Source organism: Falco cherrug, chromosome 3, assembly GCF_023634085.1.
Source record: "Falco cherrug isolate bFalChe1 chromosome 3, bFalChe1.pri, whole genome shotgun sequence".
NCBI classification, from domain to species: domain Eukaryota; kingdom Metazoa; phylum Chordata; class Aves; order Falconiformes; family Falconidae; genus Falco; species Falco cherrug.
The window spans coordinates 111,519,473-111,533,554 of NC_073699.1; the positions used below are offsets into that span (position 1 = coordinate 111,519,473).

General features: G+C 41.2%; 1 protein-coding gene across 6 annotated transcripts in view; it reads right to left on the minus strand.

Moving 5' to 3' along the window:
* Positions 1–14,082, minus strand: part of UBR4 (ubiquitin protein ligase E3 component n-recognin 4) — a 78,720-nt gene that overhangs the window by 60,320 nt on the left and 4,318 nt on the right. For all 6 annotated transcript variants that reach the window (XM_055705858.1, XM_055705857.1, XM_055705856.1 and 3 more), the window contains exons 2-26: positions 13,783–13,880; positions 12,979–13,082; positions 12,194–12,323; positions 11,957–12,096; positions 11,498–11,600; positions 10,835–10,976; positions 10,555–10,679; positions 9,717–9,841; positions 9,418–9,477; positions 9,103–9,293; positions 8,758–8,857; positions 8,531–8,668; positions 7,906–8,023; positions 7,288–7,475; positions 6,565–6,724; positions 6,347–6,432; positions 5,193–5,362; positions 4,240–4,522; positions 3,506–3,638; positions 3,012–3,091; positions 2,250–2,378; positions 1,613–1,795; positions 1,264–1,386; positions 945–1,174; positions 176–300 (exon numbers count right to left, since the gene is read on the minus strand). In XM_055705858.1, coding sequence (XP_055561833.1) covers positions 176–300; positions 945–1,174; positions 1,264–1,386; positions 1,613–1,795; positions 2,250–2,378; positions 3,012–3,091; positions 3,506–3,638; positions 4,240–4,522; positions 5,193–5,362; positions 6,347–6,432; positions 6,565–6,724; positions 7,288–7,475; positions 7,906–8,023; positions 8,531–8,668; positions 8,758–8,857; positions 9,103–9,293; positions 9,418–9,477; positions 9,717–9,841; positions 10,555–10,679; positions 10,835–10,976; positions 11,498–11,600; positions 11,957–12,096; positions 12,194–12,323; positions 12,979–13,082; positions 13,783–13,880 — 3,464 coding nt within the window. The remainder of the gene's footprint in view (positions 1–175; positions 301–944; positions 1,175–1,263; positions 1,387–1,612; positions 1,796–2,249; positions 2,379–3,011; positions 3,092–3,505; positions 3,639–4,239; positions 4,523–5,192; positions 5,363–6,346; positions 6,433–6,564; positions 6,725–7,287; positions 7,476–7,905; positions 8,024–8,530; positions 8,669–8,757; positions 8,858–9,102; positions 9,294–9,417; positions 9,478–9,716; positions 9,842–10,554; positions 10,680–10,834; positions 10,977–11,497; positions 11,601–11,956; positions 12,097–12,193; positions 12,324–12,978; positions 13,083–13,782; positions 13,881–14,082) is intronic.

Sequence of the window (14,082 nt, forward strand, 5' to 3'; positions counted from 1 at the left end):
TAGGATACTAAAAGGGAAAGACTTCCTAGTCTGCTGCTGCCTGGATAGCGCACTATTTGAACAAAGCGACTGCGAACACATTAGCCAGCACAGAGCTTTGAAATGAAACGTTGGCAGCATTGTAGAAAGCTTCACCTATACAGAGAAGGAAATCTGAACTATCCAGCACCCTCACCTAGGGTATTAGACTTGCAACGGCTGGATCCAATGGCCAGGACAGCAGCATAACCTCGTAGCTTCTCTTCAGAGGGTTTGTTCTCAGTGGAGCCCTCTTCGGAGAGACTCCGTAGCAAGTAAGATCTGCGTTCAGGGTGGAAAGGATTTATTTCAGGAAACAGCTCTCCATTTCAGAACCAAGGGTGTCAATACAGCGACAGATAAGCAAGCAAAGTTCTGAAGTTCTGCCCTATACTTTCTGTTATACCACTAAGGGAGTTCTGGGTTTTTATCTCCTCTAAGCTACTTACCAGGAAAAACACCCACTCAAAAGAAAAAGCTGATTTACTTTTGCTTTCTTCTACATGGGCTCTAACGAGAGTTTAGAAGACTTCAGACTCTTAATGTAAGAATTAAACCCCTTCTGTGATGGTCTGACAGTCTCAATATTATCTCAGTGAAATAACCTTAAGTAGCACTATCCGAGAGAGTGGTGAGAATAGGTTTCATCTTTGGATGAAAAGCTGATTTTGCAAGCTTGCAAAAAGCCTTGAAATATCAGACAAGGATGCTACTTAGAAACAACAACTTCACATACATGGCTTGAGAAGCTACTTTTTATTCTTCTTTTAAAACAACAGACACTCTAGAGGATGCAAGTTAGAGTAATTATACTGGACTACAAAAAAAAAGGCACCTATGTCTAAGAAAACAACAAACAAAATGCAAAGAAAGTCCTACGCACAGAAGAAAATTGTATTCCTCCTAGCAATCTGAAAGGACTGTACCTGGTAAACGTAGCATACGTGTCAATAAGCTGTAGAGTAGCAGGCAGGAGGTTCTTGGTTATCTCTGAAGACTTCTGCGGATCAGTTTCTGCAGCTAGCTTAGAAAAGTGCTCATCTAAAGAAACCTGAATCTTGGAAATTGCAGCATCAAGGGTGTAAATGGATTGTAAACTGGGAACTTCGTGCAGTTGGAGAATAGTTGTGCAATCAACACCACAGAAAGAAGATATCTTAAAATACAAAGGGATGGAACAATAAGTGCAAATCATTCCATGAAAAGAGAAGCTCTGCATGTGCAATTGCATTCACCCCCCCTTACCTGTCGAGCAAAGTATTCTTCTGTTATTTCTACATCGTACTTCACTGAGCTGCACTTGCTGGAGGCCAATTCAATGAGAGAAGCAGCATGGTCAGCTTTCATGCCCTGCTTGGTAAGGTGATCCTATAGATGCCAAAAGAAGCCCTGTCACACTTCAAAAGTGCTCTACCATTAACCACTCTGACAATTAACAGGCTAGAACACTTTAGAAAACACGGACACAAGTTCCCAATTTTCACCATCATGCCCACATAACAAGTCCCACGTGCAGTCAGCATGGAAGAACAAGAGACTGACATTCTTACTCTCAACAACATTACAAAACACCCCTATAAATATGAGGCTTTACCTTAATCCATGTGACATAAGATGGGATTCGCAGCCGGGAAGACCAGCGCAATGTGTGTAAAATATCACATTCACTCATCTCTGGTGTGTTCATAGCCAACTGATTCATGTAGGTTTTGGACGGAGGCAAAATCCCTAGTATCCGCCATAATATCAGGAAGTAGTATTGAAGTGCACAGGCTTCCTAAACAAAAGTACAGTTGGACAAATTAGTAAACAAAGTTTCAATTATTACAGCTAGTGAAATTATCTTATCAGAAACTCTCGACTCCTGTACATGGGCCAAATCAGACGAACGCATACTAGACTGAGTTTCTGTCATATTATACAACACGTTAAGCAACGAAGAGGAGTTAGAAAAGAAAAAGGAAAGAGCACACAATTATTTTCTTCTTGGTCATGTTCTAGCCAGACCTCCTGGAACTACCAGGGACATACAGCAAGTCTAAAACACGTGATGGATTAAAAACTCATGAGATGTACCGCCACCATAAACACTACTAATAGCTGTGGGATTTTTAAGTTCCCCGTTACTCCAACCACTGCCCAAAATACTTTTAAGTACTTTGCTTGAAAATACAAAGTTTGAAAACTTGTTATTCCTCAACACAGACAACATTACAGCAACACTGCCTTACCAGTGCAGTGACATTTTTGTTCTCTTTTCTCCTAAGTGTATCAAACTGTGATCCAGCTGCAAGTAATGAAGTCAGGGCTGTGTAAAGCTCATCATACTTCGTAGTCCTAGAGAAAAGGACCTCACAAACCTGCAAGAGATGACAAGTCAGGATCTTTGCTTTGCAAATTGCACAGCTCTACATTTATATACAGCCAAGCTCTTCTCTAAAGTATTCAGAATACCCACAGACCAAAAGTATGCAAAATAAAACTTCAGGAAGTTAGTTCTGTCTGTTTTTTCTCTCCCCAGTTGGAGTACCACTGAACTGGTTATGAGGAAGCATGGATGAAGCAAGCCCACAATCTTGATGACAGTAAATTTAGTGAGGAAACAAAACCCAGAAAGAACATGGAGCAAAATGATGAGGAAGCAACTCCAATGCCATGTGTCTTAGTTTAAGATGTTTCAGCAGCACAGAAAAACAAGCGTGGCCGTGACAGGGCCCTCTTGTCACAGCACACATATTTGAATCACAAGCATTACTACAAGCAGTCCAACACATCTTCACAGCCTTTGCATACTGACTTCTCTGACACGCAATTAGGCGCAAAAAGGAATCCCGTATTGTCTTATCCAGCCACTACTCTCCACTTAGTGAAAAATTTCTGCTCTTTCTGCTTCATCAAGTCTTTCCTTCTTGTCTGTTTTCCCTGGCTCTTGTCAAAACAACGTGGCTTTCTGAAGGCTTACAGAAAGGTCTTTAAAACAGAAATCCCAATACCATGCTATCTAGACGGTTCAGATCATCTTCAGAAGCTTCTAGAGATAGGATGCAGTAGAACCTGGGTTGTAGAACTGCATCTGGAACATCAGGACAGAAAAAAAAACGTTCAAAGTGACAGTTTTAATTAGGTAGTATTGTATTATTCTCTCTCCTCCACCCCCATAACCTTTCACATTTTAAGTCCACTACCAGATTCTACTAAGCTAACTCCGTGATGCATTATAAGTGCTCTAGCCTATACTATATGCAGCAAAGGTTCTCCTACTCCTACAATCCTGACACAATAAATACATACTTATTTTTAATTTCTTGTAGCATACTCCTACATGACAGTAATTTTATTTAATAAAACTCGTCTTGCATTATTACATGCAGTTTCACCTGTTGTAACTGTGCCCATTAAAAGTAGGAAAAGCTGTCCACACCAGGGCTCTCTGTTATTTGTAAAAGCATATCTTGGAATAAAAAACTCCTTAGGTTTTCTTTCCTACCTGATGAACAGTGTTTGGTCCAGTTTTCTTCCACTTCTTTAAATCCATGATAAAGCGGGACTGACGTTCGTCTGCTACTATCCTGGGATCCACTCACCCAGCCAATGGGTGGAGTCAGCAAATTATACTGCACCTAAGTTAAAACAAACAAAAAAGCACCCATGACATCCTCGTCATTAAGGGACAGGGGGGAAGAATACCACCACCGTAAAGAACCATAAAATACTCTGTTGCTAAATCATTCCCAGCCTCTGAGGGAAGCCCTGGAACCTATCTGGTGATTTTTATTCTAGAGTGAGCAGTTTAAATCAACAGTCACGCTTCCAACAACTGAAAAAGCTATGCACAAAACATGAGTATCGCACTAATGAGAACAGTGCCAAAAACCTCAACAGTGAAAAGCTAAAGCATGGTATACCAGGTATTAGCAAAACAGTGCCTAAATACCCAAATAGTCAAGATTTTGAAAGATAAGGCGAGACATACGTTCTGTCCTTACCAGGATTTATTAGGACAGTAGTTACACCAGGAATTTACACTCAAGCTGAACCTGCTGCTAGGAATCAGCAGCTGTAGTTAATCATGCATTGTAACTCCAAGGTCTTCTAACACCACCAAAACCGATTTACTCACAAAAAGGCCATGAAGAGACCAGAACACACCAAATAATTGCTTGTTACAGACTTCTGCTGGGTGACCAATTAAATATCCAGAACATGATAGCAAAATCTTACCTGTTCAAATAGGTACATGGGGGCCTTGGAATACTGATGGAGCAGGTAGTCGAAGACCAAGAGCAGGCGTGCCACAATAAGGGGCACAGAACCTTGCTGGGTATCCATGTTCACTGTCAGCTCCACAATTGTCTGGATACAGAGCATCATGATAGATCTGCGACCCCTCTCAGAGAAATTGTGAAAAATAAGCAGCAGCAGCTGGAGATGTTCAACATTCAGATCTTCTGTGTCACTGGGAAGAGTCCCCTGCAAGGCATTTTGCTTCAGTGTGCCAACAAACCTGACAACAGGAGAGAGAGTTTATAAAGTTTACTTTTCTCCTTGCTTAGATGCCTCTTTAAAACCTCTTTAACTAGAGTTTAGAGAAAGATCTTCATAATTATATTTTTCTGTTTGTTCTTCTAATACTGTCAATTTCACAAATTATTCACTGCTTACATACTGGAATGAGACCACGCGAACAGTAAAACCTACAGAAACTCCATTAGCACCAAATACATTTGATGAAAAATATGAACAATCATTCGAAGGGAGAAAGAGAGACGCAAAGCTGTTGCCACTGGAAAGGCTGTCCACTACAGCTTTCAGTCAGCTAAACCCTATCACAGACTTGCACATTCAGGTAACGGAGGAGAGGAAAAACCTTGGCACCATCGTACCAGAAACCTGCTGAAATAAGACATTTGCCTTCCCTTTTTAAAAATGGCATTTTGACATTGTAAGTAATTCAGCCTCCACCCACTTAAATCCTGAATCTAGGTTTCATTTACACGCTTAGATGAAGGACTCCAGCAACACTGGATTGACCTTCTGCTCCTCCAAACATCACACACCATCACCGCTCAGAGAACGCAGACACGCTTGTTACACTGGTCTCAGAGAATTTTCACTTGACAGAAAATTAGAGGTAAGATATGACTGGCTTTCACCTTAACATAAAATTACCTCACCTTTCCCAAACTTTAAGGCATTCTGGAACGTCAGGATCTCCCTGGGCAGTGGCTTTATGCTGCCAAATCAGGAGAAGTCGTGAGAGCACCGACAAACTTTGAGGATGGATGTAGAGAGGCCATGGACCTTCAGAAAAAGGGGCAACTCCCAGCTGCTGGAGGAGTGTGTTCTGCAACAAAACAGAGACTTTTTGAAAAAAGGCAAGTCTGTCCAGTGCTCTAATTAAAAGCATGATCTGAACATACAGGTGACAATAAACACCAGGGCTCCCAGAGCTCGTAAGGGTGCACACAGCAGTTTCTCTATCTGAAATATACAGCATGGCTATGGAGGGACACTTATGCTGCCACTTTGCCACCTAAAACACAACAAACTTTCAACTTCAATGCCAATGCAGAAAAAATGACATTAATGAGCTCTACCCATTTACTGCAACATCGCAGCAGGAGAGATTATACTACCACGTTCAGTAACTAAGAATTTGGAAGATGACCGCTTTGATCACAGTAATGCTTGCTTCTTTTCAAATATAGTAAAAAGGCAGATTTCTGAAAAGCCCAACTGCTTAAAAAACCACCAACAACAAAGTATTTCAAATACAGTACAAAACACTCAACAAAAAGTACAGGGATTGAATTCACTGATTGGTAAGCAGATTTATAACCTCTACTTATAGTGCTAAGTCGGGTCAGCCCACAACCTAGCAAAGAAACCTAGAGGCTACAAAGTTAGTACATGAAAGCAAAAGGATTATTTTTTTTCCTCTCCTGAGAGAATTCCAAGGCCTTTTGGCATCAGTCCTGACAGCAAAGCAAATATGCAGGAATGCCTCTCGATAAAACGCATGGACAACCCTCCAAAACAAAATAAACAAACTCATTTCCTTTTCAGCTTTCATCACCTTCAAAGTTCAGTGGATTAATTTGAACTCTAGACATTAAGTTACGCCCTGCAGGACATTTAGTACTGGATGACTGCAAAGCTCATCCAACTCATTGGATCCAAAATATTCCAAGATCTGTTTGCAAAAGAATATACTCTAGGGCCAAACGGAATCATCAACCCACTGCTCAAAGTGCAGAGAATCCACAAAGAGACATTAACAGACAACAACATTTCTTCATTTTATTTACACATTCAATCACAGACTTACCTGCAACGCAGGGGACTGAAGATCTGAGGTCACTAAGGAATGGTTGAAGTGATACAGTGCAGCAGCAAACTCCTCATCTGATGTGCCTGTAAGACAGGAATCAAGCAATTGACTACTGTTGCTCTCCTACATTTACAATTTCCACATGAAACTAAGAAAATGTACTCCTAGAAATCCTAAAGTCTATGTTCTCGAACAGAAAATTTCTGCTCACTCACCCTTAAGCCCGTCCTTATCCACTTCTTTGATGATGCTAGCCAGCGTAGCCATGTGTTGCTCCGAAAGAGACACACTCAGGTAGTTGCGAATGAAGTTATTCCTTGAGTTCAGCATAGAAGTAGTGATAAAGTTCAAAATGTTTGAAGCTAGGCTCAGAAACTGAAAAGAAAAAGAGGAAACACTACAGAAGCAACAAAAGCACGTTAAACATATACTAAACCACGAGCAAAATAAATCAAGTCCCGTAACTCCACCCCAGCAGTGGAGTACAGGTTTACTTGTCACAAGTCAGCTCGCTGAACTCTGTTCTATATCATGACCAATTTTAGAATTCTCTGAAAAGGTTGCACATCTCTAACTTCTCAACTGCAGTATTTATTTTTGTCTTTACCCGACGGAGTTGGAGCTAAAAGCATTCCATCAGCGAGTCAGTTCTGCCCTCGTTTTCCCTCTCCCTGTTTAACCCAAATAGATACTATCTTCAGTCTTTGCCTCCTTGGCAGTAACAAATACCGTGACATTCCACCTGACAGAAGAGTAGAGAAAACATCTTTCTTCAAAGTCAAGACAATCACTGATGCTCAAATAGCAATGTACTTAAAATACATTGTCAATGTTAAAAAAACATTTATCATGCTGTCTGTCAACACTGCTAGCCACTAACAGGTAAACAACGCTCCAGCACATCAGTTACTTCATGAAGCCCCAAGACCTTCCCATACCAACTCGGGATCTTTGCGGCTGGCCAGGATATTCCCATTCTCTCCTGCAGTCTGTTTGTTTGGGCTTTTTACTCTAGGCGAGCTCTCCAGAGGTGGTGGAGGCGGCGGCGGCGGCGGGGCCACTTTCTCTTTGCTCGGAGAGATTGTCTCTTCAAACCATTGCCCAAGGATTGGTTCACTGTCGTCATCTAACACAGGCGTCAGGAAAAACAAAAGCATACTATTATAAGCAAATACCTTACACAAACCACTCAGCTTAGAAAAGGCCTGAAAAAGAGTTTCAGTGAGCAGAGTTAAGGTGTTTGCTATCATCATTCTTCCTTTCCAAATCACAAGGCCAAGCACTTCTACAGAAGTCTAAGCAGGAATTTACAAGAAGAAATTATTTCCACTCTCCTCTTAAGCAAATACTGCCTCAATTCCAGCCACTCAGGCTTCAGTTTACATAAAAGAGTACAGTCAGCATTACTTCTGCCAAACAGATCTTCCAAACTTCATATTTTCAGCATTACATGTCATTCCAGCCCAAGAAGGCAACAGCCCAGTAGCCAGGTTTCCACTAAATCTGAAAGACAGCGTAAAATCCTGACTTAAGTTGCTTGCTGCAAACTCCATTACCTTGGCTGCTGTCCTCCTCAGTGCTGCTAAAATCATCCTCATAGTAAGTATTAGAATCAGTGGAGGCACTTGCGTCACTGCTCATAGAGCCTTTCCTCTGACGCTGCAAGACACAAGCCTTAGAGGAACAGCAGAACAAGTTAAATTTTAGGATTACGAAAGATAAGAATTTGAAAACAAAGAGTAACTTCCAAAAGCATTTTAAGTTTTCTTCTAGCAAATTTGTCTCAACTAATTTATTAACAGGTTTTCAAGGCTTCTCCCCCTTAGGTTACATTAAACATTACATAGGATGGCTGAAAACAAATAATCTATTCCAAGCCTGTAAGCAACACTTCAAGTAACAGCTTCGACAGAAAAGCATCCATTTGGAATACAGCCTTTTCACCTTCTCACTAAACTCACCAACGCCACTGAGCTCACAGAAAACTTTTATGAGAACAAGTCTGTCAAATTTACATCTCTGAAAAGAGGAAAGGGAGAGACCACCAGCAACAGCTTCTAAAAGAATTCTAAATTCTTCTTAGCACAGTCACAGTTTGTAAAGTGAGAATTTTCCAGGCAGATGACACTTAGTAGCAGTGGCTCAGCTACAGAAGTTCTCTAGCTGTATGGCAGTTCCTACCTTTCTGTAGGAAGTAGATAGCAAAGTCAGCAGCAAATTAGTGAGTGGCACAGAGTCTATCAGCCGCTGAATTCTCTGGATGGATGTGCTCTGAGCCATGATATCCAGCACTGCTGGTGGACCATCACTCTCCCAGCCCTGGAGGACAGCATTGAAAAGAGAATTTAAAGTGTTTTCCAGTGGAGAAGGCAAAATGTTTTGCAAGAACATACATGCTACTTACACACCTTGTGCAATGCCTCCACTTGCAGATCTTGAAAGAGGGATGACAGCAATTTGATAGCATGATTTGCTAGCACTACTGACAGGACACCAAACCCTTGATGTCTACAGAAACAAAAAAGACACAATGTAATTTCAAGGGGGAAATAAAAAAATATATATGTTGAGTGAAATGACTGCTTGGCTAAACTGAAGATGACTTCTCTTCTTTCCAAGAATCAAGACTTGAATTATAAATTATAAATATAAAGAGATAATATTTCAAGAGACCAACAAAACTCCATAGTAGAGGCTTGCTGGGCATGGTTAGATACACGGACTGTGAGTACTGCAGGGGGGTATTTACATACCCTTTGCCAGGTCCTAGTTTGGGAGACCCAACGCCCTCCTTAGTACGAGCAATAATGTCTCTGACGCGAAGAGCAGCCAATGGATCTTTCTCCTTCCCCTTATCAGCCAAGGCCGTGGGGCTGAGGTTCAAGATGAGGAAGAGGCTGTTCAGCAAACACCAAGCCCCGAGCAGCTGGAAGTTCTGATAATGCTATCATGCCAGAAGTGAAGGGGAAGGCAGGGAAAGCACCAAAAAGAGAAAATAATGTCAATCTAAATGCCAAAATACACCAGCACAAAAACAGTGAAAAAGCTTCTTGAGATGCAAATCTTACCTCACCCCCTGCACGGCGTGAATTGCTGATGGCTTGTCCAATCATTTCATAGATTTCAAGCTGCAAATAAATCCAAAACCATGGTGATGTTTAAGCGCTCCACTGGGCAATAATAAAAATAAAAACTCCAAATACAATTGTGTTTTGCCCTCTACAATTAGCCACCTCATTACTTCCTTTATCAGCCAGTCTAATACCTAGAAATACTAGGTAAGTATTGCAATCCAAATAAATACAAATTCTACGCACCCCACTTGCTGAGAATGAAAACTAATAAACACGCTCTCTCCTCTACTTACACATTTCTGTACAATAGTAGCAGCATCATTTTCATAATCTTCTTCTTTGGAACTTGTTGACCCAGTTCGTACCTGTTGAGTGCTACCTACATGTAGGATGGCCATGCAAGTTGCCACACTCACACCTGATCGAAAACAAGTGGAGGTAACATTCTGATTAAGAGCCAATCTCAGGACTCAATGCTCCTACTTAGCACATTAAAACAAACAGTAGCAAACATGCCCGTAAACTTGAGGGAGTGGGGAATACTCAGAGTAACAGCTGACTGATTAATTTTTTTTCCTGAATTACTCTCAAAAGAGGAAATTTTTTCCCACAAAACCACATGAGAACAATTACAGGAGGAAATGCTTTACCATTTAATTCAATACCATTTTCAAGGCAATCTTTATACTTCACTGCCATTATCTCTTTAAAATCTTACCCATACCAATTAAACATTGGGGATTCTGGAGTATTTAAACCACTCCTGGGAAACAAGGTTGATTTGGGTCTATAACCAATTAAGTAGAAGCCATAAGCACTGCAAAAATATATTACGCTATGAACGTAAAAAAAAAAAAAGAGCAGAAATTACAGGCTATTAAGATGTTGAATCAGTCAGTCTTTCTCTCAGACACCGACAAGAATCTTTGCAGAACATAACAGAAATTCAGCGTCACTGTAACGACTTTCCTATTAACCCAGTCACCATACCACGCAGTATGCTGCATAGCTTTCAAATTCATAAGAAATAAAGGTTACTTGTGGGCTGAGCCTCAAACATTCAGGTAACAAAGCAAAACAAAAGCAAGAGCAACTTAAAAGTTCCAAAACAAATACAGAAAATCCATTCACCTGCATAGAGACAGCTGAGAGCAAGAACAGTCACATCTTGGAGACGCGTGGGAGTCAGGGGCTCCAATACAGGCAGAGACAGAGTATCCAGTGCCATGGTCACATCTATTACCAGCGAATGAAATCTATAGTAAGTAACGACATATGTTAAGGTTCAGCAATGCAAAGTACACATCAGACAGCTCACAAGAGCAGCATAATAACTGATACTGCATAGCCAGCACAGTTATTTTCTGTCACCGTACCCTGCATCTACCGAAGAGCAGCGACAGACACTTACCCGTTGCGAACAGCAGTGGCATCTGCCACCGTGGCTGGCATAATAAAAAATGAGTTGGCCGACACCGCATCCTGAAATCGATTTATGTATCGCAAAAAATAGGGGAGGTTCAGGCACACTCTCAGCAGTTTTTCAGAGCCACCTACCAAAATATTTAAAAGTAGTGTTATTTTTACTGCTCAGTGGGAGAGCTTCTATGCAGAACAGATGTAACGGTCATTAATAATTGACTTAATTACTCTATGTGGTGACAAAATATCATCCTAGATGAGGTAACAGGATGAAGACTAGTTTACAACACAGAGACCAGATGGTGAAGTTTTCAGCCAGTACTCATAACGGCTGTCACAACGCTCTGTGTGCATGTTACAGGGCACAACAGGTCTAACTCACACCTGCTCAATAATCCATCCCATAAGGTTTTTTACATTGCCTGCCTTACTTACCACCCCAAAACACAGCAACTGCACACAACTATACTGAGCTCATCTCCTCCGCAATGAAGAAAATACCTTACAGCCACAACCTCCCTTGGCAGCATCAGCACGCAATGAGTGAATCCTTTAGGTCAGAAAGTTGCTTCCCATTCTGTAAGGCCTTACACTGCAGAGACATTTGCTCGAGCACTTTTTCCCCCCCTGAGGCCAGAAAGCTGATTCTCACCAAGTTCTTGCAGGCTGGCTACATTCTGAGCAATGAATATGCTTTTTGTCTTCGCTGCAGAGGTTTGATCTGTGGAAGCTTGATCCTCATTCTCTCCTTCCACCTAAAAGCAAGCACATACTATATATATTACAGAAGCATTAAAAATACACAGTGTTGCAGTAAGTCTCAACGCCGCAGGCGAGGAGTATCAGCAGCAGAACTCAAAAATGCTACGAATATCACTGAGCACGAGCTTCCATTAGGCAACAAACTACTTTTGCCAATACATTGCAAACAGCGGCTCGTCGTTTGCCATTCATCAACATGCAAGTAGGATTTAAACACTTAAGAAAAGGGTTTCTTACACGTGTATTAAAAACCTGCTGCTTACTGCCCTCTGTTCTTCCCGGCACCCATGTTATTAACGCTAAAATTCAGGCTGCTTTTTTCAGCCTTATTCTAGGGCTGTTTGTTTACCTGTGTCTCTGGCGTGCTAGATGGTGATGACGAGACTCTAGGGTTAAAGACTGATGTCAGCTGATTGAGGAAGTTCATCTGTACTTCTTTCTGTCTTAGTTCTGGGCTCACCGGGGAGGCCAGCTCCTTCTGGTCCTCTACTGCAGGGCAAAGAGCACATCACCATTTCATACATCAAACCCACAGTGTTTTCTACACGTAATCAAGTGTTGCAGTAATCTAAATTAAAACACCTACCATCAGAGAGGGTTTTGACAGTCTGAGGCAGCTTGGCTGATTTCATCATTGCTGTGAAGGTAATGATTTCAGTTCGATCGAGGCGGCTGCAGCCTGTGCACAGTCCCTTTATCAGCAGAATGAGGTGTTTCTACAAGGAAAAAGACATCAAGTACAATTTAAACTCTCTTCATTCCAATTATTCCTCCATATAGTTTATTGCAAGCAGCTGCATTGAGAGTACTGCAACTTCAACTAGTAAGGCTACTGCAACATCTCAAATCCACTCTGATCTCATACCAAAGATTGTGACTGCTTACTAACTGCAGTAATTCAGGTCACTAACTGTCCCATGTGCCTGTTAGGGAAAAGCATCTGGAAAAGCTCTCCCTCCTATGACTCACTAAGGCTTAATGTAGCTTCAGGTAGGGCTGGCTTTATGTGAACACTTCTCACATGCCTTTCCTCTTTTAAGATTCAAGCTTTTAAGATCTATGCTTTCCCAGAAGACTGAAATACAACTGGGGAAGAATCCAGCTTTAAAAACTCAATACAAAACCAGACTGTAGGAAATTGCAAGAGAATCAACCAAGGCTTCAGGTCACCTTTATTTCAGCTTGCTCACAAGCCAGAATTCTGAGAAAAGAATGCAGAGGGAAGATTCAGCAGGTACCAGTTTGTACTGACATGTTTTAAGAATTTAATTAATTTTGCTTTATGCAACATTAGAGGAAATATTTCTGAATTAGAGGCCAAAGTCCATTTCCACATTCAGGCTCACCCACTTGGTCAATATCTGTGCTCACCTGTGAAACAGCACATGCTTCATCTGGGTTCTCAAGACGCAGCAGTGAGAATTCAATCAGGACTTTACAAGCAGCTGCCACTGACTGCAATTGGTTTCTTGGTACTGAAAAAAGCAGACGCTTGCACTCAGTACAAGTTTTAAAACAGTTCAGCATAATATGTTCTTAACTCTTTCAATAAAGCAGATTGCTATGCAACAGAAATTGAACTCATTAAAATGTAATCCAAGAAATGTCAGTAAAGCAAGGATGATACTTTCTACCCAGACAAGGTAATTTAGATAGATAAAATGGCTTCCCCAGCAGCATCACTGAATACTGACAGAAGCACTAAAGAACATGAAACAAGTTGACCAAACCCGCTTTTTTGCTGAAATTGCTAAATTATGTCTGCTAAAATAATACAGCGTATTTTGAGTCACAATGTTTCTATCATTAATTCCAACATCATAACACAACTCCTAAAGAATAATCTAAAAGTTCTCAAAACGGATTTAAACACTTCATTTGACCAAAAATTATTTTCCCTAAATGAAGTCAGGCCAATGAGCAAGCAACCAAAAAGTCAACACTGTCCAGTACTTGGTGGCCAAATACTCCTATCAACAAGCTTCCCCCTTCCATCTGCAAGGACATTTCACCAGTATAAAAGCTAACAACGCTGGCCTCACGCGCTCTGTCCTGAAGTCTAATTCAGAAAGAAGGCTCGAAACAAACACCAAAAGGACAATAGTCCTGGTTTACTTTTACTATATCCTAGTTGTAACTCAAGAGCAAGAGAAGCAAAGGACGGGGAACACTTACTCAGACTGCACACAGTAGTGATGTAATGTGTAGAAAGTGCAACGAAGGAAGAGTAAAAAGGCTCATATTGTTTGTCATGGTGCAGGATTTCAGATTCACTGCAACAGGAGAACAGGAGATACGTCAATTGTATACAGCACAATAGAGGCACCACACAATGCTCAGAATATGTTATATCAACAGATAAAAGACAAGATCATTAAAATCACATGTTCTTTCCAAATCCAAGTTTCGAGAACACAGTCCCCTCCCTCGTGTCCCATCTCTCCCGCCCTCAGGTCTGAACCTTCCAGCAGGAGA